Here is a 26,220-nt window from a genome sequence, read left to right on the forward strand (position 1 = left end):
CATGAAATGTCTCACATATATTCCAAATAGAGCCACAAAGTAGCCTGCACACATAGAGTACTTTTTTCATGAATAAAGGACAGCAGGACTCCAAGGTTACCACATCTGAAAAAAGACAACTGGCCATATGTGAGCAGAGTAGTGGTACCTGGCACTTAGTTGATATTGTTAGGATTCTCACATATCATATTTTACTTTGTCTCCAGAGAAGACTTACCAGGGAAAGAAGAATACTATGATGATGTTTGAGACAGTAGTTGGGCATTCTTTCAAGTGTGTTAGTGAGCAGAGCATCCAGCTGTCAGCTCAGCTTCAAATGACAACAAAGAATATCCATCTTCAGGCCTTTGATTTTGAAGGAGACTCCTTTGGAAATGGTAAGTTATGTGTCCTTAAGTCACAAGCAGCCTTCAAACACCTAGGGGTCTATTACAAGGTGTCTTTATTCTGAATATGTCATGGGGCTAGAGCACATGATTACCTCTCATAGTATAACTCTGTGCAGCTTAAAGAGCTGTTCTCACCCTATGCTTGCAGGTCAAAACCATATGTATAACCCTTGTATTTACCAACTTACTCCAGTAGGATGAGTCTTCATCTGACTCACAAATTGAAACACATGCACAGTCTCTCTCTCTCTCTCTCTCTCTCTCTCTCTCTCTCTCTCTCTCTCTCTCTCTCTCTCTCTCACACACACACACACACACACACCACAAAAGAGGGGAAACATTGTGGACACTTCTCATAAATGTTGTTGAAGAGTAACCAGTTACAGCATGTTCAGAGGACATTTTAGACATTTTTCAGTAAGAGATTTTTAAAAAGACTTTGTAATAATCTTCCCATTTATAGAAAGGGAAAACCAAGGTGTGCTTTGTCCACATTCAAAAATAAACTTAAGGTCTGTCAGAGTCACTTTTCTGGAATGTAGGGCATCATTAGACATTTTCTCTCAGCCAGTTTAGTTTACATACATCTAACTTTTTCTTTGCATTTAAACTACAACACAGAGCTCATCTGGAACTTCCCAGGGTAAAAACTCACCCTTAGGTGAAGACCAGGGCTACATAGGTCACTTTTTAGAAAAGTTCTTGTCGTAGTCACTGTTATTTTTCTATGAAGAAACACTACAACCATAGCGACTCATATAAAGAAGCTCGAAACAATTTTAAAGGGTTAGTTTACTATCATTGTAGTGAGGATCAGGTGGCACATAGGGAGTCACGGCTCTAGAGCTGAGAGCTTTACAACTAGATCCAAAGATATCAAAGAGAACAGAGGGAGAACCTAGTCTGGCGCGGACTTTCGAAACCCAAAGCCCACCTCTAGTGATATACTTCCTGAAACAAGGCTGCATGTACTACAACAAGGTCACACCTCTGCATCATTTTCATTTTTCACAACCAGTGCGGACCCTGATGAGCAAGCATTCAAATATACGAGCTCACATGAAACAGTATTATCAAGCCACCACAGATACCCTTTCCATGTTTAATAAACAGTGTTACTCAGACTTATACATTTGACCAGAATAGTCACAAACATCACCTAAAATATTTTTTTTTGTAGGAACTCAAAAATATTCTAAGTACTTTTGAAACAACATGATTTAGAGGCCTCATATGAACTTTAAACATAAATCTGGTTTTACATTTGAATTTCATTGTATAACTAAAGATGTGTCTAGGGGGAGAAACTCCTTTTCATTTGTTAAAGTATTCTGGTGTTTTCCCCCTATCCTCTGTTTTTGAAGGTTTTTTTCTGTCTTAGAGTTTCTGTATTTGTTTTGTGTCTTTGTCATAGGGTTAATATCAGTAAGTATCATCACAGAAGCTGTCAAAAACTGCTCTTAGAGTGTCTAACTTCTAGAAAACATTTACTTCTTAGCAAAAAAAAAAAATCCTCTAACATTAGTCATGTGATTTCAGAATGAGGCACACAGTTGCCTGTCTAATTGCTTTTTTTTTTTTTTTTTTTTTTTTTTTTTTGGTGAACCAGAAAAGGGGTAGATCTGGTGAACAATATCTCTCTCATGCCTGGTTACCATTATGAATGAACCACAAGCAGATGCATAGAAGCTCTTTCCTTTGTTTTTCCTAAGGAAAAACTAATCAATAGTTAAGGAGACCCCAAGCAAGAGAGCAACATTCCTTCACCCTTGTTGCTATTCACTTTCTAATTGAACTCTCACAAACTCCTGCCATTCTATGACCAAAAAGTTTCTTGCTTGGTAAATGCCTTAGCTGAAGTGTACATTCTGAGATTTTGTAATTCAGATATTTTTTAAATGATGCTCAAGTGGAAACATATATTATTCTTTAAATGCTAAATTTTTACGAGTGACAGTTAGTTAAAAAGAAAAACATTATTGTGTGAATGGAATTTAAATGCACATGGGCCATGGCCACAGTGCTCTTGATGAGGGGTAGATCAGAGAAAAAAACTTTTCTACAGTTTCTGTTTTTCCACTCGTTGCAGGAAGCCCATGCAATTTTGGCAACTACTCTGTGGTTGTTGGTTCCTTACAAAATGCACTTCCTCTTTTCAGGAAGTAGTGTCTTAGTTCTTTCAACATTCCTAAGGGGTTGAAGGAAGCATAAGGAAGATCTAAGAGAGACTGAAGGGCCTAGGTTTCTTCTAAATGACTCAGAGTTAATAGCACACACTTGGCTTGGAGAGATGTGGTCTCCTTGGTACTTTGTCAAATACTTTTTTTCTAGACTTTCAGGTATGACGTGTCAAGGGCTCTTATAAAGCTCTACAGAGCAGATTGAAGGTATTTACTTATGCTACCAGTCATCTTAAGGAACGACCACATTAAAGTTTATTTGTTTTGTGGAAGTGGCTTCCAAACCAGATGGGAACAATGGGTAGAGCTTAATATAAAGACTAGGGCAATACAATGTTTAGTAAAATTGTAAGTTTTATTTCCATCACCTTGAGTGAGTTCTTTAAGCTTCTGTTATTTATCTGTACTAATATAAATTGTTCTTCAAGTTAACATGGATGAACATTCCAGTAGCCATGAAGAGCAGGACTTCCTCAGAATAACTAGTAAACCAAAACTTGAATATGTTGGTTTCTCACAGTTTTGTTTACTTTATTCCACACAGAGTGGTGGATCATCTGTGGCAGGCTCTTTATTCTGTTTCACTCTCTCTCTCTCTCTCTCTCTCTCTCTCTCTCTCTCTCTCTCTCTCTCTCTCACACACACACACACACACACACACACACACACACAACCACTCTATGAAACTCTCAACATATGGACAAAAATCTGTAGACACTTTCTTCTGTTTGGAATAAATAAGAGTGGGTTGCTTCATAGTTTCTATCTCTAAACATAGACAATAGAGTGATCACAGGGATTGAAGGAGGTAAGCTGAGGATCATCCCAAACAACAAAATAAAGCAAGCCCACAGCTAGTTTCAAGATTACATAAAAGTGATAGAATACAAGAATTCAAGAAATCCATCGACAGTGTTCTAGTACAATGGAAATAAGGTATATAAGTCATTTACATATTATCAAAGAAAATTGAATTTCTAGACCACCATGATTAAGAGTGAGCAAAATGAAAGTAAGGTACATAACCATTGGCAGAAACACTGCAGAAATATATTGATGAATTGAAGCTAAATTGATGAAGTATTAGGAGTAATGCTTGGTTAGACATGTCAAAGTGAAGTACTACAGGCTGGGTGTCTAAGTAATAGAAATTTATGTTCTGATAGTTTGCGGAGCTGAAAGCCAAGTACAACATGTTAGCAGCATTAGAGTTATCAATTTTTATTAAAAATAAATTTTTATATAATATATTCTGAATATAGTTTTTCTTCCTCCTAATCTGCCCAATTCCTTTTGTCCTACCTTCCCTTCCAGATCCATACCATTTTTATATTTCTTTAGATAATAAACAGGCATCTTGGGAATAATAGTACAATTTAGTAAGGTAAGATAAACTGAATCAACAAATCAGAATAATACAAAATAACCAAACAAGTAAATGAATCATAACAAAAGCATGAGAAACACATATAGACACAGAAATACATGTTTTTATGCACAAGAATCACATATGTCCCCATTCCCTGCAAAATAAATCTGCATGTGTATGTGTGCATGTGTGTGTATTTGTGTATGTATGTTTCTAGAGTTTCTAACCCCAATACCCTTATATAAGAAACACACAATTCAGGTATTATAATTATAAACTATATGACTAGATTGGTCAAATCTAACACTATACTAACTTATTACTCAGCTATAAGATGTTTTGTTACTTGTGGTTTCTCTTGGCCACATGGTTCTTCTCCATCATGGCTTTTTTTCCTTCTTCTTTTATCTCTCTTTCTCCATTTCCTTCTCCTTCCTCCATCTCTCAAACCTCTCCACCCACCGTTGTCCCCCACTGCCCAATCACAGGCTCTAGCTTGAATTGAATAATAAGAATAGGGAGAAAGTTCACATGAGATCACCTGAGTATATGATCAATTTCTTATTGGGGCAACCCCTCTAGAGGAAGCAGAATTAACATCAGAATACGAACAGCATCAGTGCAACCCACATTTCCCCCTTTTTATTCTATTAAAATGGCTTTTTCTCTCAGATATAAATTGAGCCCAACTATAACAATCATACAAATTATGAGATATAATACAAAATTAACATCCAGTGCATTACATTTATCAATTTAGATAAAGCACTCTATCATTTATCCTAACTTGAAGAGTTTACAATTTTATGTTTGAGTTATGCTGATATTAATTTGTATTACCCTCTCAAATCTATCCTTTCAAATCTGAAACTTCTTCTTTAACAACTTAAGTTTTATTATGAGACTATAACTAGTCTTTAAAACTACTAAGATATCTGAGAAAGAATAAAATATTATCTGACTATGTAGGTAGCAGAAAGACCTAGCTTCCAAAATTATTCAATTTCTAGAGAGAGTTGGCTGCCCGGACAGTCCCTTAATTCCTTATAAAATTGGAGCATCTGTCTTCAGCCTTCTGACCGAGAACTATCTGACAGACCTTAGGTGAATCAGGAATTATTAAAGACTAGGTAACCTTGTCTGGGCAGAGCTTAGCAGTCAACTATCCCACCTCTGTTCTTTTCTTGGACAGTATTTTTTGTCTGTAGATGAATTAGGGCAATTTTTGCTGAGAGGCTACCTTGCCACAAGTGAAACAATTAAACCTGGAGATAATGATGCTCAATGCCTTACCTGAAGTGGAATGGGGATACTGCTAGGAGCACATATGTCTCATAGTCAGATGATCCCCAGTAACAAAATAACATCAAATGTTACATTATGTGTAATGTAATCTCTGATGCTTTTGAAGACTTCTATATACATACAGCATAACTGATTTGTCAAACATTGTTTATTCTCAGCTATTCACTATTTGAATAATCTTGAAAACACATGTAATTAAATTAGGATCTAACATGATTACAAGCTTCACTATTTTACTATTAACTTGCATAACTTAATTGTGATAGTTTGTATGTGCTTGGGCCAGGGAATGGCACTATTAGGAAGTGTGGTCTTGTTGGAGTAGGTGTGTCACTGTGTAAATGGGCATTAATACCCTAGTCCTAGCTTCCTGGATGTCAGTCTTTTCTTAGAGGCCTGTAGATAAAGATGTAGCTCACTTGGCTCTTCTTGCACCATGCCTGCCTAGATGCTGCCATGCTTCCACCTTGATGTTACTGGACTAAATCTCTTAACCTGTAAGCCAGGCCCAAATAAAATTTGCCCTTATGAGAGCTGCCTTGGTCCTGGTGTCTGTTCACAGCCATAAAAGTCTAACTAAGACAACTATCTTAAGTAGTTTGTAATAACAGTTATTAAAAGTACTGGGTATAAGTCTTGTATTCTTAAAGAGTTTTATAGGCCTAATATCTATCCAAGAGTAACAATATTAATTTTAAAATTTGTATCAATATTCAAGGAGTTATACCAATAAAAATATTAAACCTTCATCAATATATAAATTCTGTACCAATATATAAAATTATAACTTTAATTTTGCATCAAATATAAAGATTTTTTCCAATGCAGCATTATGGCTATACAGTGTTTTGTTTTAGAGTAAAATTAATAACTTATTCTTATACTTCTAAAATATTACTGCATCCTTCCTTTTTCATTTCCCCTTTTTACCAAAGAAAAAAGAACAGAGAAGAGGAAAGGAAAGATAGAAATCCTTAAGTCTATGCTCTATAATCTCCTCCACGAAATTTTCTCCATATCACTTTCAGTGACAACATATCTATAACCTGTAAAATAACCACAACTGTTCACCCCAACCTAAGCAACCAGGACAATGATATTCTTTTGCTTGCTTCTTGCTGAATTGGGGCAGAGAATTTCTTTCTGTGGGCCCAAAGGGGGAAAAAAAACTGGTTTTGTCAAAGGAAGCTCTAGCTGGCATCATTTGTTGTTCATTTCTATATGACAAGAATGTTCATGGTTTAGCTGCAGTCATAATTATAATAGTCTGAAATGCTGGATGGGCAATCTAACTGTTCTGGAAAAGTCCTGGAAGAAAAAAAAATCCACTTATCTTATTAGAGACTTATGTTAGACCATTATCCTTTTAAATTTGTATAGGTATTCCCATAATGGCCATAACTTCTAACAAATGTGTAATTATAGAATTAGCCTTTTCTGAAGCGAAGGCAATGACCCACTGAAATCCTGGCTATGTGTCTATAGTATGATGGACATATTTCAGTTTACCAAACTCTGTAAACATGTCCATTTGCCAAATTTTATTTCTTTGGGTACTTTAGGATTACTTTCTGGGGGTGATGGAGTTTGGTTATATAATGAGCAGGTAGGACATTGCATCACAATTTTCTTGGCTTGCTGCCAAGTGCTGGATAATTCCTTCTTTAAACCCTTGCAGGTAAAATGGTGATTTTTACGAACTTCTAATGTCTCTAGGACACTTTATATCAATAGCTGGTCAATTTCATTATTACCTTATAGCAGAGAACCTGGCAGATGTGTATGGAATCTTATATGTGTCATATATAGTGGATGATTCCTATTTCTGATCATTTGTTATAGCGAAGTAAATAGTGAAGTTAACTCAGTATCATCCTAAATAAATTATATAATTTAGATTTTTTTAATCCAACTTACAGGGACTCTCAACTACCTTAATTACAGTTTCTGACTTATATTCTGACTTTCTTAATTTATCAGCATCAGAATAAAATGTTAGGGCTCCAGAAATTGGAGCTCTCTTTATTATAAGGGAAAAAATCTAATTAGTTTTTTAAATGAATTGAAGTTGCTTGCTTTTAGGGTATTTTTTCTTAATTTCTCTTAAGAAATTATTGTATGCTCTTATCCAGTGTTCATATTGTGTCCATAATGAGGCAATTTCAGCATTAGTAAAGGGTACCAACAGCTTCAGCTGGATCCATTCCAGCTAATTGTCAGTGTTTCCTCTTTCCTTTTAGTATCAATTCAGAAACCTTGTCTATGTAGGTTAATTTCTTTTCTATGTAGTTAAGTTTCATACTTTGTCATGTGCTAAAAAATATACATTCTAAGATATAATCTTCCTCTGCATAAGAATCCATATAGAAGAATGAGTAGAGGACAAGAAAACCAAGATGCAGTCCACATTTAAATAAATATGATCTAGATGTGTATCCTGTAATTTCCCTTTTACCAGAGCTAACTCTTTCTCAGATTTGCAGGCTGTAGCCAGTTAATATCTCCTAGTAGTTTCTGAAAAATCACTGAGTCTTTAATTTGTTTCTTCTGATTTGCATCTTTTGTGATCTAACCCCTTGTAAACTTGTTATGTATTGTAGGTAATTAATGAAATCCCCTTTCTGTATTTTTTCAGGGGTGATTTGAAATCCCCAGCAAAGCAAGTATTTTATTCTTTTATTTCATTAAATATTTCTTACAAGACATTCCTGTCTGAATCAGCCAATAGGATAGCATCCATATAATGATTAAATAATAGATCAAGGAAGCATGGATCATCTACAATGGCTGTTGTACACAATATTGACACAAACTGGGGCTATTCAACATTCTTTGTGGCAGGACATTACAATCATATATTTTTCTTGGAAAACTTTTATTAAAGGTAGGTACCAAGAAATCAAACCTTTTTTTTTTAATAATTTTTATGTAGAGGAATTTTGACAGTCTTTTAGATCAATAACTATGTTAGGCCATTTTTTAGACAACAAGGAAGGCAATGGGCTTCCAGGCTGCAGAGAACCCATTGGCTTAATAATCTTATTAATTGCTCTGAGATCTTTTAACATTTTCCATTTTCCAAAATTCTTTTTAATGAGAAATACTGGAGAATTTCAAGGACTGGTAGAGACCTTTATATGCTGAGCCTCCAGCTGTTTCTGGACCAGATGTTCTACTTTCTGTAGTTTTTCTTTTGTCATAGCCCACTGAGCATTCCAAATGGATTGGTCAGTTAATCACCTCAATGGTAAGTAATGGTCAGTAATCACCTCAAGGCTATTGGTGTTTTTTTCTGCAGTGGTTCCTTGATGCAAAACTTATTTATCAGTCCCTGTTGTGTCTTGTTTATGGACAGTGTGGACAATTCTGAAACCATCCTTGAAAACCTTCCTTAACTAATTTGATTTTTTAAATTAGGATCTTGACTGGTTTTGTGGCCAGTCTCTGAAACTTAAAGGATGTTAATATGTGTTTTCCACTGTTGTAACAGATCTCTTCTCCATATGTTTATGGTTATATCAGCCACATATGGCCTTAATTTTCTTATGTCACTTTCAGACCCTGCACATTTAAGATATCTGGTGCTTGCTTTATTTGGAATAAAGTTCCAGCTCCTTGAAATTTGATGTCTACTTCTTGAAGTGTCCAACCTGAAGGCCAAGATTTTAGAGAGATAATGGTGACATCTGCTCCAGTTGTTAACCATTCCTTCAATTTCAATTTCAATTTCAACATTATTTATTAATCATCTTAGCTTGTGCCTTTGATTCTTTCTAAATGTTTGCCACAATATTTATTTTTGACTCCTCATTAGGTTTTCTGAATTGTTTGTAGAATTTGCCTCAACCTTGTTATTTGGTCCCACAGTATTCGATTTCTGAACAGTGGTTTTTAATTGTCCAGAGGAAGAGAACTCTCCCTACCTGGCATTGAGGCCTGCAAGAGACTCCCCTTGGAGTTTTTTGGTAAAGTGTTACCCCATTTATCTGTTGTTGCTCTGTATTCCTTAGTCTAATGTTTACCTGTGCCAGGCTCTCTTTTAGAATTAATTTGGTTTTCTCTGCAGTTTATTCTGAAATGACCCTGCTCACAACAATTAAGACATTTGAAATTTTGGGTCTTCTCAAGTCTTCAAGTGGCAACTTTTTCTGTTAAGGTCATAGTAGGTGAATGATGTCTAACATTGATTGTACATCTAATCCACTCATCTGTTGATGCTGACCTTGCCCTCAATGGTCTCATTACTTTTTGTATTTAGCATTCACATTTTCACAAGTTAAAGACTTGATTATTGCCTTTCTTGCTGATGAATCCAATATGCTTTCTTCTACAACAGAACTCAACTATTGCAAAAAGTCAGGGAATGTTTCCTTTGGACCTTTGTTTCTACAGTGTTATCCCAGGTATTTAGGCTGCCAAGTGACACAATGTCAAGGTTTCTTCATCATATTCAGCCTGTCCATCTACCTCAGCAAAGCAACTTCACCCAGCCACTGATCTTTAGAAATATCTTTACCTCTGGCTCTACTTCTATGTGTGTGTGTGTGTGCGCGCATGCTATCTTCTTCAAGTCTTCTCTCCACCATTGTAAATATGACACAGGTTCTAATATTGCTTTATCCATATCCTTCCAGTCTCAGAGGATTACTTTATTTCTAGTAGGCCAAGAAGGCAGGATTTATTTTTACAAATGTTTAATATATTCCAAAATTAGTGATATTTTCCTGAAATTTTCTCAGTTCTAACACATCCATGGGTTGCCAATAGAATTCTTGATAATTCTGTGGATGATCACTATCTGCTAGTGTTTGTTGTGTACTAATTGTTTAAACTAAGTTTGTTTTCTAGTAACCCTTGGTTGGACTTCATTAATTTTATCTTCTGTCTCTACCTGAGTATTTTCTTTAATTAATAATTTAAGTTCCTCCCTTAAGGTATGTGCCCATGCTTCCTATCTTCCTTTAGTTGTTCTCCTGTTCCTCAACTTCTTGTGTATCCTCTGTTCAAGGTTCTGCTTCCACATTTAAATTTTTCTTTATAGTGTAAATTTTTATTTTCTGCTGTCTATATTATTTTGGTTGATTATTTTTAAAAGATTCTCCTCTAAGCTTGCTCCCAGACCTTATTATTTTCTTTCTGCTGTTCAGTCTGATATGTGAGATGTCATGTACCTTGTTTGTGTGCCTTCTCCAGATCCTGTCTCCAACCTTCATTTTCTTTCTCAGTTGCTTATCTTGACCTATAAATTTCTGTACCTTTAGCTTCAGTGTTTCCCCTAGGCGGTGTTTCCAAGTCTTAAGTTTATTTCTTTGTTGTTCAGTCTCATCTATGAACTTCTGAATCTTTTGTTCTAGCATCTTTTACAGCTCCTCTCTCCAACCTTCATTTTCCTCTTTCTGTCACTTACGAAGACTATAAAATTCTGCACCTTTAGTTTTAGTGTTTCCTCTAGGCTATGTTGCCAAGTATATCCCTCTGTTGCTCAGCCTCACCTACTAATTTATACATTTTCTGTCCAATAAAATTCTCTAATCCCTTTATTAAGGCTCATGATTTTTTATCTAGAGCCCTGTTTTTTTTTTGAGAAGACGTAGTAAGCCAACACACTTAACATTGAAACAATAATAACTGGCAGGGTGTCAATTTCCTCTAAATCCATCCCTGACCAACAGTTCAAAATAGCCCATGAAACCTAAAAGGTATTTACTGTATTTCTAATCTTTAAGTATCTAAAAAATATCAATTTATTATTGATTTATGATTCTTATTATCTGATTTTGAACTTTTGCTCCCTCTGCTGTTTGACTCAGGACACTGCAGCTCTCTCCAATTCTTTTATTGGAAAAGCCCTAACTGTAGAACAACTGGCACCTTCTGTTGTGTTTGTTAAGGTTGTATATGATCTCAGGCACCCTCTAGTGCAAGCAGTTGGTAGAGCAGGTATGTTTAGATGTGAGGAACACTGGAAAGTGTGCACAGGAAGGCTCCCTCGGGTGGAGATGCCCAAATCTGACAGCTGTGCCTGTGAGAAGGCTTTAGAAGAATGTTAACTGCCCTCTCATTTGTTTTGTTTTCAGCTCTCAATCCTTGTCTGTGAAGACTGCTCTACAGGCAGTTGACCTGGGAGTCCTTGGTCTTTTTCTATGCTCAGAGAACCCCAACAGTGTTGTGACTTGGGGAAGGAACTTCTCAGTAGCTCTCTAAAACCTTTAGAACAACTCAGTATGCAATTTACAGACTACTGCAGCTTTAGAGCATAGCCCTAGCTATTTATTTGGAGGGATGGGTGGACTTTTATTTCAGGGTAGTTGGGTTCTAAGGTCAAAGTATGTGTGCCAAGTTGTTGCTGGAGTTTCCAACCCCAATAAGCCCATATAAAAACACCTGATTCAGTTATTACAATTGTAAACCATGTGCCTAGATTGGGAAAGTCTAACACTATACTAACGTATTCTCTAGCTTTAACACTCTTTGTTACCTGCAGCTTCTTCTGGCTACATGGCTTTGCTCCATCATGTCTTCCTCCTTCTTTTCTTCTCCCTCCTTCTCCCATTTTCTTCTCCTCTCTCCCTCATCCAAACCTCTTATCTCACCTTTTCTCTTCACTGCCCAATCACAGGCTCTAGCCTTGATTGACCAGTAAGGATGGGATAAGGTTCATACAAGATCACCTAAATCTATGATCAACTGTTTGTAGGAGGCAATCCCTCTCGAGGAAGCAGAATTAACACCAGAATACAAACAGCATCAGGGCAACCCACCATATATATTTCAGAAGGTTTAAACAAAAAGTCTTGACTTAAGATTATGACAGAAAAACTTTCAAAGATGCTGTTGAATTCATTTTGTGTTGGGCACCTACTCCTGGGAATGGTGCCTACTCTTTAAAGTGATTTGTTTTTCCCAGTAAGAAAAAAAAAAGTTTTCATTTGCAAGTGGCTAGCAATTGAAAATAGCTTACCGGGTTTGGGATTGGTATATGTGTCCACTTCTCCTAGGACTGCATTTGATTCAGACTCATGTATATGCTGTCTCAGTTTCTGTGAGTTCATATGTGTATCTGTCATTCTCTATTTAGAAGACCTTCTTTCCTCTGTGTCCTTCATCCCCTATGGCTCTTATGTCTTTTCTTTTGTAGTGTTCCCTGAGCCCCGAGGAGAGGGATTTAGTAGGGATATACCTTTTAGGTCTAGGTTTCCAAAGTCTCTTATCTTCTGCATATGGTTTGTTGTGGGTCCCCACCCCCAATTCAAGGTCTCATATCTTCTGCATATGGTCTGGTTGTGGGCCACCCCCTCTCTTCACACACAAACCTCCTTTTTTGCTGCTGGAGGAAGTTTTTGTTATGATGGCTGAGCAAGTCTCAGATCTACAGGTAATTAGGAGTCATTTTATTGTTACCTTTTTTTTTGTCAGAGCAATAGTATTTAGGTTTAGATAACATAGGTGCTCAGGCTATTTAGTCTCAGGTTCTTAACCACCCAAGTAGCACTGAGTAATGGTTCCATCTCATAGAGTGGAATTTGACTCAAATCAGATAGTCTTTGGTTACTCCTACACATTTTTTGGTTATGGTTGCACCAGCAATTTCACAGTCAGGTCACATCTATATATGGTAGGGATTGAAACTTGGTTAATGTTTACTATTTTTATTTCTCAGCATGAAGTATACCTTCCAGTAATATTTTAGTAATATATAGGGTTAACTTGACTCCTCTGTGTTCAGTGAGTTGTGTAGATGTTTTCATCAGCAATAAGACCTTACCATCAGTTTGTGGAGAGTAACCATAGCTTTGGTAATCTCAGTTGCATTGGAGTTTCTATGAAGCCTCATAAAACAACAGCTAAATTACAAATGTTTCACTTGGTGTCAAGGAATATCTACTTCGAGCTTTGTTCCCCATGTTTTGTGATTCCATTGTTATCTAAAAATTGGATCTCCACAAACTCCACAAAAATCAGTTTGTGAAGATTCAATTTCTTAGTTACTGTTCTACTGTTGTGAAAAGACATGGCAACTAAGACAACTTTTATAAAAAAGTATTTGATTGGAGTTTTGCTTACAGTATCAGAGGCTGAGTGCATTATCATCATGGCACGGAGCTTCAGGGAAGGCAGACATGGTACTAGAGATGCAGTTGAGAGCTACATCCCAGTCTGCTGCAAGGAAAGAGAGAGGGAGTGGGGAGAAGAGAAGAGGAAGAGGAAGAAGAGGAGGAGGAGGAGGAGGAGAAAAGGAGAGGAGAGGAGAGGAGGGGAGAGGAGAAGAGAGGAACAGGGAGATGGACAAAGATAGGGACAGGAACAGGAAGAGTAACAGGAGAGAACACACCTGGAAAGGTCTTTGGATATCTCAAAGACCAACCTAATGATGTCCTTCCTCCAAGGCCGTACCTACTACTACAAGGCCACACCTCTTAATTCTTTTAATTTTTTTCAAATAATGACACTCCCTGGTGACAAAACATTCAAGTATATGAGCAAATGGGGTAATTTTTTTCCCAACTACCACAATCAACAATAACCTTGGGAATAGCTTAGGTTGTTTTGGGGTTCCCATGTGACCCTTTTAGCCAAGTACTTGATTATATGTAACTCATTCATTATCCAGAAAGTGTCATTAAATTTTGAGAGATGTCTAGATGTGATCATCTCTCCCTTGTTATTTGGAAATTTTATTTAGATCACCTTCATATATGTATATATTATAGGAAGTTTCTACTGTATTAGGTTCTCATATAACCCCTGAATTGGCTCTTTGTTTTAGCTATTCCACATCAAGTAAGGACAACTTTACTTAGCCATGTTTCTTCTCCCTCCCAACTTGATCTTCTCCTTTTATTGTGCCCCCATCCTTTCATAACTATTTATTCTATGTCCCTATCTTTGGGAGATCCATTTCTGTCACTTAGGCCCTTATTATTTATCTATCCTCGGTTTTTATATGGATTGTAGCTTGCTTATTAATAGCTTAAAAAGTTATTATCCACATATAAGTGAATACATACCATATTCATCATTCTGGATTAAAAGTTACCTCACTCATGAGGACTTATTTTTAGTTATATATACATTTATCTGCAAATTTCATGATTTTGCTTATTTATTATATTTAAATTTTTAATTTATTTTAAATAATAAAATGTGATAAATATATTTAAAATTTATTTAAAAAATTTTGTTATTGACTACTTTATTTATTTACATTTCAAATGTTATCCCCCTTCCCAGTTTCCCCTTTGCCATCCCCCTATCCCATACATCCTCCTCCTGCTTCTATGAGGGTGCTCTGCCCCCACCTACCCACCTACTCCCAACTCACCACCCTAACATTCCTTTATACTGGGGCATTGATCCTTTACAGGTCCAAGGGCCTCTTCTATCACTGGTGCCAGATAAGGCAATGCCCTGCTACATACACACTTGGAGTCACGGGTCCTTCTATGTGTACTCCTTGGCTAGTGGTTTAGTCCTTGGGAACTCTGAGGTACTTGGTTGGTTAATATTGTCCCTCTCATTTGGTTACAAACCCATTCAGCTCCTTCAGTCCTTTTTCTAACTTCTCTTTTGGGGTCGACATGCTCAGTCTGATGGTTAGCTGCAAGCATCTACATCTGTGTTGGTCAGGCTCTGGTTATGCCTCTCAGGAGACAGCTGTATCAGGCTCCTGACAGCAAGCTCTTCTTGGCATCAGAAATAGTGTCTGGGTTTGATGGCTGCATATGGGCTGGATCTCCAGGTGGGGAAGTCTCTGGATGTCCTTTCCTTCATTCTCTGATCCACTCTTTGTCCCTGTAGTTTCTTAGATAGTATCAATTCTGGTTTAGTAATTTTGAGACAGGTGGGTTGCCCCATCTCTAGGGGCTGTGCCTAACCTCTGGATATAGTCTCTATAGATTCTCTCCTCCCTTTGTTGGGTATTTCAGTTAATGTCATCCTTCTGGGTCTTGGGAGCCTTTTTCTTTCCTGGCATCTGAGACTTTCTGTTGGCTACTCTCAGTTCCCTATCCTCTACTGCTATACACCTCTATTCAATTTCTTGACTCTCTGTATATCTCCCTTATCTTCACCCACATCTGGTCCTGTCTCAGTTTTCCCCCTCCTCTTCTCTCCCTTACAAGTCCTATCCTCTGCTTCCTGTAATTATTTTGTTTCCCTTTCTAAGTAGGAATGAAGCATCTACATCTAGTGTTCCCTCTTTCTGAGCTTCGTATGGCCTGTGAGATTTACTGTGGGTGTTCTGAGCTATTTGCCTAATATTCACTTATCAGTGAGTACATATCATGTGTTTTCTTTTGTGACTGGGTTACCTCACCCAGGATGATATTTTCTAGTTCCACCCATTTGCCTATAAATTTCATGAAGTCATTGCTTTTAATAGCTGAGTAGTATTCCAGTGTGTAAATATACCACATTTTCTGTATCCATTTCTCTGTTGGGGGATATCTGGGTTGTTTCCAGCTTCTGGCTATTATAAATAAGGCTGTTATGAACACAGTGGAACATGTGTGCTTATTATATGTTAGAGCATCTATTTGGTATACACCCAGGAGTGGTAAGAAGCAGCAAGACTAATTTTCTGAGTGGTTTGCAATCCCAGCAGCAGTGAAGAAATGTTCCTTGTTCTCTTCGTCCTTGCCAGCATCTGCTATTACATGAGGATTTCATTTATCTTAGCCATTCTGACTGGTATGAGGTGGAATCTCAGGGTTATTTTGGTTTGCATTTCTCTGATAACTAAGGATGTTGAACATTTCTTTAGGAGCTTCTTGGCCTCAGTTGAGAATTTTTTGTTTAGCTCTGCACACCATTTTTATTAAGGCTATTTGATTCTCTCAAGTCTACATTCTTGAGTTCTTTACACATATCATATATTAGCCCTTTATTGGATATAGGACTGGTAAAGATCATTTTCCAATTTGTATGTATTTTACTGATGACAGTCTCTTTTGCCTTACAAAAGCTTTTAAATTTATAAGATCTCATTTGTCTGTAGTTGATCTTAGAGCTTGGGCCATTGGTATTCTGCTCAGAAAAATTTTCCCTGTGCCAATGTGTTCAAGGTCCTTTCCTACTTTTTCTTCTATTAGATTCATAGTATCTGGTTGTATGTGGAGGTCCTTGATCAACTTGGACTTCAATTTTGTATAAGAGGATAAGAATAGATCAATTTACCTCTTTCTACATATGTGATATCATTTTTCATTGGGATGATTTTGGCTTCTTTGTCAAAGATGAAGTGACCACAGGTTTGTGGGTCTAATTCTAGGTTTGCAATTCTATTCCATTGATCTACCTTTCTGCCTCTGAACCGGTGCCTTCCAGTTTTTATCACTATTGTTCTGTAATAGAGCTTGAGGGCAAGAATGGTGATTTCCTACAGAGTTTCTTTTATAGTTGCGAATACTTTTTGCTATCTTGTTTTTGTTTTCTTTTTTTTTTTATTCCAAGTGAACTTGAAAATTGCTCTTTCTATCTCTGTGAAGAATTGAGTTGGAATTTTGATGGAAATTGAATCTGTAGATTGCTTTCGGCAAGATGGCCATTTTTCCTATGTTAATTTTGCTGATTCATGAGCATAGGAGATCTTTCTATCTCCTGAGGCTTATTAAATCTTTTTCTTTGGAGACTTAAAGTTCGTTTCATACAGATCTTTTACTTGCTTGGTTAGAGTTATATCAACATATTTTATATTATTTGTGACTATTGTGAAGGGTGTCATTTCCCTATTTTCTTTCTCACCACATTTATTGTTATAGTGGAGAAAAGCTACTGATTTGTTTGAGTTAATTTTATATCTAGCCACTTTTCTGAAGTTGTTTATCAGCTGAAGGAGTTCTCTGGTAGAATTTTGGGGGTCACTTAAATATGCTATCATATTATCTGCAAATAGTGATATCTTTACTCCCTTCTTTCCAACTTGAATCTCTTTGACCCCCTTTTGTTGTGTAATTGCTCTAGCTAGAATATGAAGTGCTTTATTAATAGATAGTGGGCAGCCTTGTCTAGTCCCTGATTTTAGTGGGATTGATTCAAGTTTCTCTCTGTTTAGTTGGATGTTGGGTATTTGTTTACTGCATATTGTTTTTATTATGTTTCGGTATGGGCTTTGAATTCCTTTCCAAAACTTTTAACATGATGGGGAATTATATTTTTTCTAATCCTCTTTCAGAATCTAATGAGATGATAATGTGTTTTTTTTTGAGTTTTTTCATATAGTGGATTACATTGATTAATTTTTGTATATTGAACCATCTCTGCATTCCTTGGATGAAGCCTACTTGATTATGGTGGAAGATCATTTTGATGTGTTCTTGGATTTAGTCTGTGAGAATTTTACTGAGTATTTTTGCATCAATATTCATAAGGGAAACTGGTTTGAAGTTCCCTTTCTTTGTTATTTTACCAAGTTTGGCTACCAAAACGAGGCACAGTCTTGACCCCATCTGGATCACAGCTTCTGTGTGTTTGCCATGAGGAAATACCCCCAGAAAAGTTTACCTGAATGATTCCTGTCTGTTTTTAACCACAAATGATTTTTTTAGACAAGTATTAAATTATTTCTTGAAAGGAAACTTTTGCCTTTAGTTGTTCTGTTTTTTTTTTTAAATCATAGTCATTTTTATCTCCATTTGACCAGAACTACAGAATCTTAATTTAAATTATTACCTAAATATGTCATACGAATTATTTGCATGCCTCTGATATGAGCCAGGATTCCATAGCCTGTATTGCTTTCTGATTGTCTTTCAAGTTTCCAAAATACGTTATTAAACTTTTAACAGAAATGTCTTCTTTAAGCACAAAGTTCAAAATTCCTTCTACAATCTTGTACCAAACAACAAGTCCCATATCTGCTACAATAGTCTACTTTCTGATACCAATATTTTTCTTAGTCCTATCAGTGAGCTTTTGGTGATAAACTTAACATCCACTAAATGAAAGGGAAATCATGGCTGATACTAAACTTTAGCAAACTACATGGGTTTATTGAAGTCATGATGATATTGGAGAAGAATCGCTAACTTCCATTTTACTAAATCAGGATAATCTTTAACTACATTCTAAATATTTGTGCTTATGCTCGAAAATAAGCATAATTCTCATAGAACCTTATTTTTTTCAGCTGTTGGAGACAATTACAGAAAACCACAACTAATAAAAATGCAGTTAACAAGAAATTGTATGATGTCAAGTCCAAGTCCCATCTATAGCACAACTCCTGTAACTAAGGCTCAAGGATAATTTCAGAAGAAGGGCCAGAGAAATTGTAAGAGCCAGAGGAAGAACAAGTTTGCTTTGAGATTTTATTTCCTAAAAATATCAGAGAAGCTATACTTATAAAGTCTCATCAACGTGAACAAGTGCCTAAACAAGCCCTAAGTAAGAACAACACAAATAGACATACTAACATGAAAGGGAAAAGCTCAGGAGGGCTAAATAACAAACTAAGAACTAGAGGAGACTAAGGGATGCTGTGAGAGATGTAGTTTTCCCCAGAGATGACTCTGCCAACTAGCTGTCCAATACCAAAAAGCCATCCTTGAAATCATATACAAATCAATAACATGTGGATAAAACATATTGTATTTACATGTTTATAAAAATAGGTACCAACAATTAAAAAAAAAAGACCATAAATTTTTAAAAAAGCAAGGGAAGTACACATAATGGTTGGTGGAAAGGAAGGAAAAGGAGAAAATGATATAATTACTTTATAAAATGTTGTATTATAAAATTACTAATTTAATTTCTTTTATTCTATTTAATTTGTGTGGATATTTTGCCTGTATCTATGTTTGCTCACAATTTTTATACCTGGTTCCCATGGAGACCAGAAGATGCAGTTATATATTTCAGAATTGTAGCTACAATTGGTATGAGGCACCAAGTGCAACCTTGGACCAAAACTGGATCCCTGGAAGAGCAGCTAGTGCTCTTAATCATTGAACCATCATTTTGTCACCACACTTTCATTTTATGTTTTCAACACTTTATTGTAAATTAAAAGAACGTTATTTTTTCTTTTTCTTTTTCTTTTTGAATTGAACAACTTTATTAAAAAAAACAGAGATAGCTTTTAGAGAGGAAGGAGACTGAGATGCATGTAGGGGCACTGACTGCTCTTCCAGAGGACCTGAGTCAACAGCAACCACATGGTGGCTCACAACCATCTGTAATGAAGTCCAACACCCTCTTCTGATCACACTGCATACCCTGCCATAAGGTCTTGGTTTCCATCTGGTGGGCCCATGCGTTCAGAACAGGCTCAGGCCATCTGCCACCAGGAACAGCAGAGATCCAGGAATGTAGGCCTGGTTAGACTGTGCTGCGAGTAGCTGGGGAGCAGAGAGGTCTGTGCTGAACACTAGGAAAGTGCACCCTGCCGATTGGTTCAGGGGAGCAGGAACCCTGCCATAGGGTCTCAGTTTCCACCCGGCTGGCCCGTGAGTGCAGAACAGGCGCCCAGGCCATCTGCTACCAGGAACAGTGGAGATCCAGGGACACAGGTCTGTTGAGACTGCACTGCGAGTAGCCATGGCGCAGAGAGATCTGGGTTGAGCACCTGGAAAGTGTGCCTCTCACCCCCCCCCCATTGGTTCAGGGGAGCAGGAACCCTGCCATAGGGTCTTGGTTTCTACCCAGTGGGTCTGTGTGTACAGAACAGGTGCTCAGGCCATCTGCCACCAGGAACAGCAGAGATCCAGGGACACAGGCCAGGTACACGGGAGAGACAGGAAACAATCACTGACAACAAGACCACCTATAATCATAGACAACAAGATGGCAAGAGGGAAGTGAAAGAACTTAGCCAATGGAAACCAAGACAACCTGGCAACACCAAAACCCAGCTCTCCCATCAAAGCAAACAGCAGAATGCCAAACACTCTAGAAAAAGAAAACTCAGTCCCGGAATCATACCTCAAGATGATGATAGAGATACTTAAAGAAGAGCGGGAGGAAAAGCATAAAGAAATAGAAGCTTTTAAAGAAGAAACAAGAAAAACACTCAAAGAACTCAAAGAACTAGAGGAAAACAGAACCAAAGAGATGAAGGAATTGAAGAATGAATTTAAAATGGAAATGGAAACAGTAAAGAAAACACTAAAAGAGACAATCCTAGAGGTAGAAAACATAAAAAAGAAATCAGGAGTCACAGATGCAAGCATCTCCAATAGACTACAAGAGATGGAAGAGAGAATCTCGGGGGCCGAAGACGACATTGAAAACATAGACAAAACAGTCAAAGATGCAAAAGCCAAAAAGCTCCTAACCCAAAATATCCAGGAGATCCAGGACACAATGAGAAGACCAAACCTAAGGATAATAGGAATAGAAGAGGGCAAAGAATATCAACTAAGAGGCACAGTAAATATCTTCAACAAAACTGTAGATGAAAACGTCCCTCCTTTTATGAATGAGATGACCACGATTTTCCTCATGTTCTTGTTTAATGTTCTCCATAATCTTCTTGAGGAATGATTTCAGGTCTGAGTCTTCTTTTTTTGGAGTGTTTGGCATTCTGCTGTTTGCTGTGATGGGAGAGCTGGGTTCTGATGTTGCCAGGTTGTCTTGGTTTCCATTGGGTAAGTTCTTTCACTTCCTTTTGCCATCTTGTCTTTGATTGGTTCCCATCTCTCCTGTATACCTGGCCTGTGTCCCTGTGTCACTGTTTTAGGTGGCAAATGGCTTGAGCGTTTGGTCCACATGCAAGGGCCTTCTGGGTGAAAACCAAGTACCTACAGTAGAGTTCCTGCTTCTCTGAACCAATCAGGGGGCTGCGCTTTCCACATGCCAGGCCTAGCCCTCTCTGTGCCCCAGCTACTCACAGTGCAGTCTCATCAGGCCTGCATCCCTGAATCTTCGATGTTCCCTGTGGCAAATGGCCTGAGCATTTTGTCTGCATGCAAGGGCTTTCCAGGTGGAAACTGAGTCCCTACAGTAGAGTTCTTGCTCCCCTGAACCAATCAGGAGGCCACACTTTCCGAGTGCTCGGCCCAGACCTCTCTGTGCCCCATTTACTTGCAGCACAGTTTCACCAGGCCTGTGTCACTGGATCTCCACTATTCCTGGTGGTAAATGGCCTGGACGTTTGGTCCGCACTTAAGGGAGCATTATTTTTTCACATACAAAATATCTATTAGTAGTCTAGGTATGGCAGTGCTTAATTTTTTCAGTTGTAGACTTTCTGCTCTAGAAGATAAGAATTTATAGCAATAACAAGATAATAAGATATATGATGTTAAAATCCTGTGTGGAGGTTTGGATGAAAATGACATCCATAAGCTCTTAGGGAGAGCCACATTAGGAGGAGTAGCCTTGTTGGAGTAGAGATGACCTTTTTGGAGGAAGTAGGTAATTATGGTGGGCTTTGAGGTTTCTGAAGTTCAAACCAAGACCAATGGCTCTTTTCTTCCTGCTTCCTGCTAATCCAGATGTAAAAATCAGAGCTACTTCTCTACTTCCCTTTTCGGCTGCATGATTGTCATGCTTGTCATCACAGTGATAATGGACTGAGTTTCTCACATGTAAGATAGCCCCAGTGAAATGCTTCCTTTATAAGAGCTGCTGTGGTCATGGAGTCTCCACAAAAGAAACTCAAATTAAGACAATATTTAAGTATTTCTTACTGCCAAATCAAATAGTTTATTACAAATATTATTTCTTAGATGCATACATTTTTGGGGTTTTTTTTGCCTTTTTTGTTTTTTGTTTTTGTTTTGTTTTTGTTTGTTTTTTCCCATTTCTCAGGGAGCACTCCTGGAAATCTGTTTTATCAATTCCAGAAATGTGGATAACAATGATTTGGTATTAATGGGTAAAAAAAAAAAAAATAAGAGTTATTTATGTACTTACTTAAGAATCATATATTATGTTTATTTTATGAATAAGAGAATTTCAGAGGTAAATTAATCTGCCCAATGTTATATAACCAGTGCTGTGGATGCAGCCCAGCAGTAGAGTACTTGTCTAACAGGCATAAAGTCTTGGTTCAGTTCCTAGCTGTACAATCACTCAACCAATGAACAAACTAAATGGTTAGAACAGGTGTTTAGTTCCAAAGCTCATGTGCTGGTTTACTTTCTGGTCTGTCATCACTCAATCTTACCTGCTGCATTGTATTTGTTTTCTCTCATAGTGGACGAGTGTTTGTCTGACTACACGGTTGCGCTTCCTGTGGTTGCCATCATCATTGTTGTCCTCTGTGTTGTGGGTCTTGGCATCTACAAAATTCGCCAAAGGCATCAGTCATCTGCATACCAGAGAATCTAATTGTAGCCAAAGAAAATGGCAATAATAGAGTTTAGAAAAAAAATCATTAATTCCAGAATGTTGGAGGGATCTCTTCCTCCCTGCTTTCTAATAAAACCAACGAGTTATTAGTGATTCAAATTAAAGTGGCATATCAGTTCTGGATATTTCTGTTCATTTCATGAAAGATTAAGGAAGATATTAGAGAGTATTTTCTAGCTTTTATTGGAAAAAATTTAACTACTAAAATGAATATTTGAGATACACAGAATTAATATAATGCTCAAAAGTGGTAGGTACATACAAATTATAAACCAAAATAATTAATTATATTGAACCCTACCTGTGTTTGCCTAGAGAAATGTATTTGAACATTAACATTTTTTTATTTCAAAAATATTTTGCTGGATTTTCTTACCATTTGTGTTTATTTGATATATGTATATCTGACATGCTACTCACCTTCTTTTTCATTTAAATATTTTTAGTTATCAAAATAATATCTCATGTTGTTTAGACTTTACCTGAAAATAACATATTTTTTCATGAATCTTGCTTTGGAATTAATAAAATCTATGAAATAGCTGCCTATAGAAAACAAAACTAAACAATAGAAAGCCTCAATAATCATGTAATCATGACTCTTATTTGTATAACATACATGTTAGCCTAAGAAATTTATTTTTTTTATCTTCATTATCTACAGATGATTCTCAGAGTTATGAAAATAAAATTTGTTCGTCACCTACACTAAATTCTGTTCTTCATTTATTTTCTGTTTGTTTCTCTTTTTTGCCTTTATCCATTCAATTGCCCACTTCAATCTTTCTGTACCTCTGTTCCTAGTAAGAACAAGGGCACAAATTCTGTCTGAAAGCTTTCTATCCATGTTGACTTCATTTCTACAGGAAAATGGTTTTATGTAAAATAATCATTAGGTGGCTGAAAGGAAGGTTGCAGATAAAGAAATGGTCCGCCTTTGATAGACCTCTGACTCTTCAAGACTGTGGGACCCTGCAAGACATGGATTAGTTTCTCACTTTTAAGAATGTGCTTGCCTTTAGCTGTAAAGATAAGAGAAAATCTGTATATTTTTGTTTGTTTCTTTGTATTTGTTTTTCAAGACAGGGGTTCTCTGTGTAGCCCTGGATAACCTGGAACTCATTATGTAGGCCATGCTAGCCCTGAACTCACAAATATTTGCCTGTTACTACCTCCCAAGTGCTGGGGTTAAAGTTGTTCACCACTTTTGCCAGAAGAAATATGTTTCTTAAAGTATCATTTTTTGCCATGTTGTTTCAGTCAGAGTTTTCTGAATGAATATAAGGTTAGTAGACTTATCTCTTTTATTCCTGAAAACACTATGATTGAATATCAAATATCAAAAGCTCATATCAGTTTATTATACATACTATTTTCACTGTACTGCCTATTATTTCTGCCCTTATAGACATGCATTTTCCTGATCTGGCCAGTTCAATAACTAGATTTGCCTTTGGAAAATGAATGCTGCCACTTGGTCCTTGGTATTTTAAGGGTCAGTGAAATGAAGCACATATTCATCCAGTTGAGCAGCAGTTTCTCCATCCCCAAGATCTGGCACAAGGAGAAGGGCAACAACAAAGCTCTTCAGATGTTTTTATGCTGCTCTTACCACTTTCTGTCTTACAGAATTAGTGAAAGGGAGTATGACATTGTCAATAAAGTAGGCACAGTGATCAATGGGATAGAAACAAGGACCCCATATAAGCTCGTTGTTTCACTGGAATATTGTACTTCCTGTATCACTTCCTCTTTTACAGCGATCCTTGAGCCATCTATCTTCCTGTCTCTTCATATCTACCTCCACCCTTATACCTGCCCCACCCCAAATAAAACAAAAATAGACTAAACAAAAGCCCTTCATCTTGCCATGGGAGCTATAGTGTGTCACAGTTTGTTTCACAGTATACCCTTTTGTTCACATATCTTTATTTGTAAATGTTCATTGCAAGAAGTTATTGGTCTGCACAGAAGCCTCTGGATTTTGCTCCATCATCAATACTGGATATTCTGGGACTCCTTTCAGATATCTTGTTGTTTCCTTGTTTCATAGAGATCCTGCAGCTTTGGATCTGCAGGACTAGCCCCTTTTAATATGTTTTGGTAGTTTATTGATTAGGTAGATGTTGGGATGGGACAACTCAGAGCCTGGGTAAGGATAGTAGTTGAATTGGTCAGTCCACCAGTTCTCCTGTACCACATCTACATGGTCATGGACAACTATGTTACCCTGCTTTGCTCACAAAACATGGTACTGAGCAAGGGGCAGGGCCATCTCTCTTAATTTCATGCCCTCATGTCTTGCTCACCCTTGACTTTTTCACCAGGGCTAGCGCTATTGTGCTATCCAAGCAGGGATTAGGGCCAGCTCTCCTGAGTGCTGCCGTTATTCAAGGGTGGGGCTATCCCTGCACATGGTTTTGACATATTCATGTTCCCAGGTGGCATCCCAGACAAGGGATGTCTACATGCCTTTGATGGTCATAAGAGCCATGAACATTGGCACAGAAATTTGCTGCTGCATGATCATGGGTTGGGGCATGACCCTCATCAGCAGCATGGGTGAGGACTTCGCCATGGCTCCAGGTGCCATTGAAGGGTACACCCTTCCATCTCCAGTTTCTCTTCTCTTTACAGTGTAAAAACCATTCTGCTTCTCCTTCTTTCCTATTTCTCTACCAGCACATTGTAATGGCACTCCCGCTTCAGGCAGGCCATGCATCAGGATAGGATAGTTTGGGTGCCTTCTGCCTACCTGTTTGATATGATGTTTTTTGGAATAAATTTAGAGTTATTTTGTCTCTTCCTATACCTCCCCTGCTATCCTGTCCCCCCCCCCCCCCACACCTCCATTTAACCATTCTTGTTCTGTTTCCCCTTTAATCCTTTATACTAGTAAGTTCTATCTTGTTTCCTTTTAAAGACACCCCTGTAGATTCTTAGTGATTTCCTGACCCCCGAAAGTATTACCAATGTAACCCACATATCTGAAACTTTAAAACTAACATTAGCAGATGAGAAAAAGCATATGACATTTATCTTTCTGGGCCTGGGTTACATCACTCAGAATTATTATTTCTAGCTCAATCTACTTACCTGTGAATTCTATAATTTTTCTTAATAGTTGAAGTATTCATTGCATAAATATATATCATATTTTCATTATTAATTTTTCAGTTGATAGCTCTATAGGATGTTTCCATGTAAATAAAGCAGCAATGAACATGAGTGATAAGGTATCCTTCGAGTAAGATACAAAACCTACTGGAGATAGAAGAATGGCATAGTTGACTCACTTGGCATATCTATTCGGAAAACTCCACACTGATTTCCATAGTGGCTGTCTAAGTTTTCACTCCCATTACAATGAATAAGAACTTGTCCTTTTCCATATGCATTCCAGAGTCCTCTGTTATTTATTTATGCATTTGTATATTCATTTATTTAATCCTTTGCATTTCTTAGTGGGTTGAGATTAAATCTCAAAGTAGCTTAATTTGTATTATCCTCACAGCAAAAGCTGCTGAGCATTTTAAAAATTGTTTCTCAGCCATCATGTTTTATTTTTTAGTTCTATGCCCCATATCTCAATTGGTTTGTTTATTTCAATGGTGTTTATTTTTTTATAGTTTTTATGTATTTTACAGATTAGTTCTGTATTGGATATGTGGCTGGTAAAGAG

General features: G+C 37.2%; 1 protein-coding gene across 1 annotated transcript in view; it reads left to right on the plus strand.

Annotated features, from left to right (window-relative positions):
• LAMP3 (lysosomal associated membrane protein 3) overlaps positions 1 to 22,517 on the plus strand; it is a gene marked incomplete at both ends in the record, with an annotated part of 45,118 nt that extends 22,601 nt beyond the window's left edge. Inside the window, 2 exons of the mRNA XM_080918944.1 lie at positions 207 to 377; positions 22,384 to 22,517. Of these exons, the coding sequence (XP_080775070.1) occupies positions 207 to 377; positions 22,384 to 22,517 (305 nt within the window). The remainder of the gene's footprint in view (positions 1 to 206; positions 378 to 22,383) is intronic.
• Positions 22,518 to 26,220: the final 3,703 nt, after the last annotated feature.

Source organism: Micromys minutus, assembly GCF_963924665.1.
Source record: "Micromys minutus genome assembly, chromosome: 7".
Taxonomy (NCBI): domain Eukaryota; kingdom Metazoa; phylum Chordata; class Mammalia; order Rodentia; family Muridae; genus Micromys; species Micromys minutus.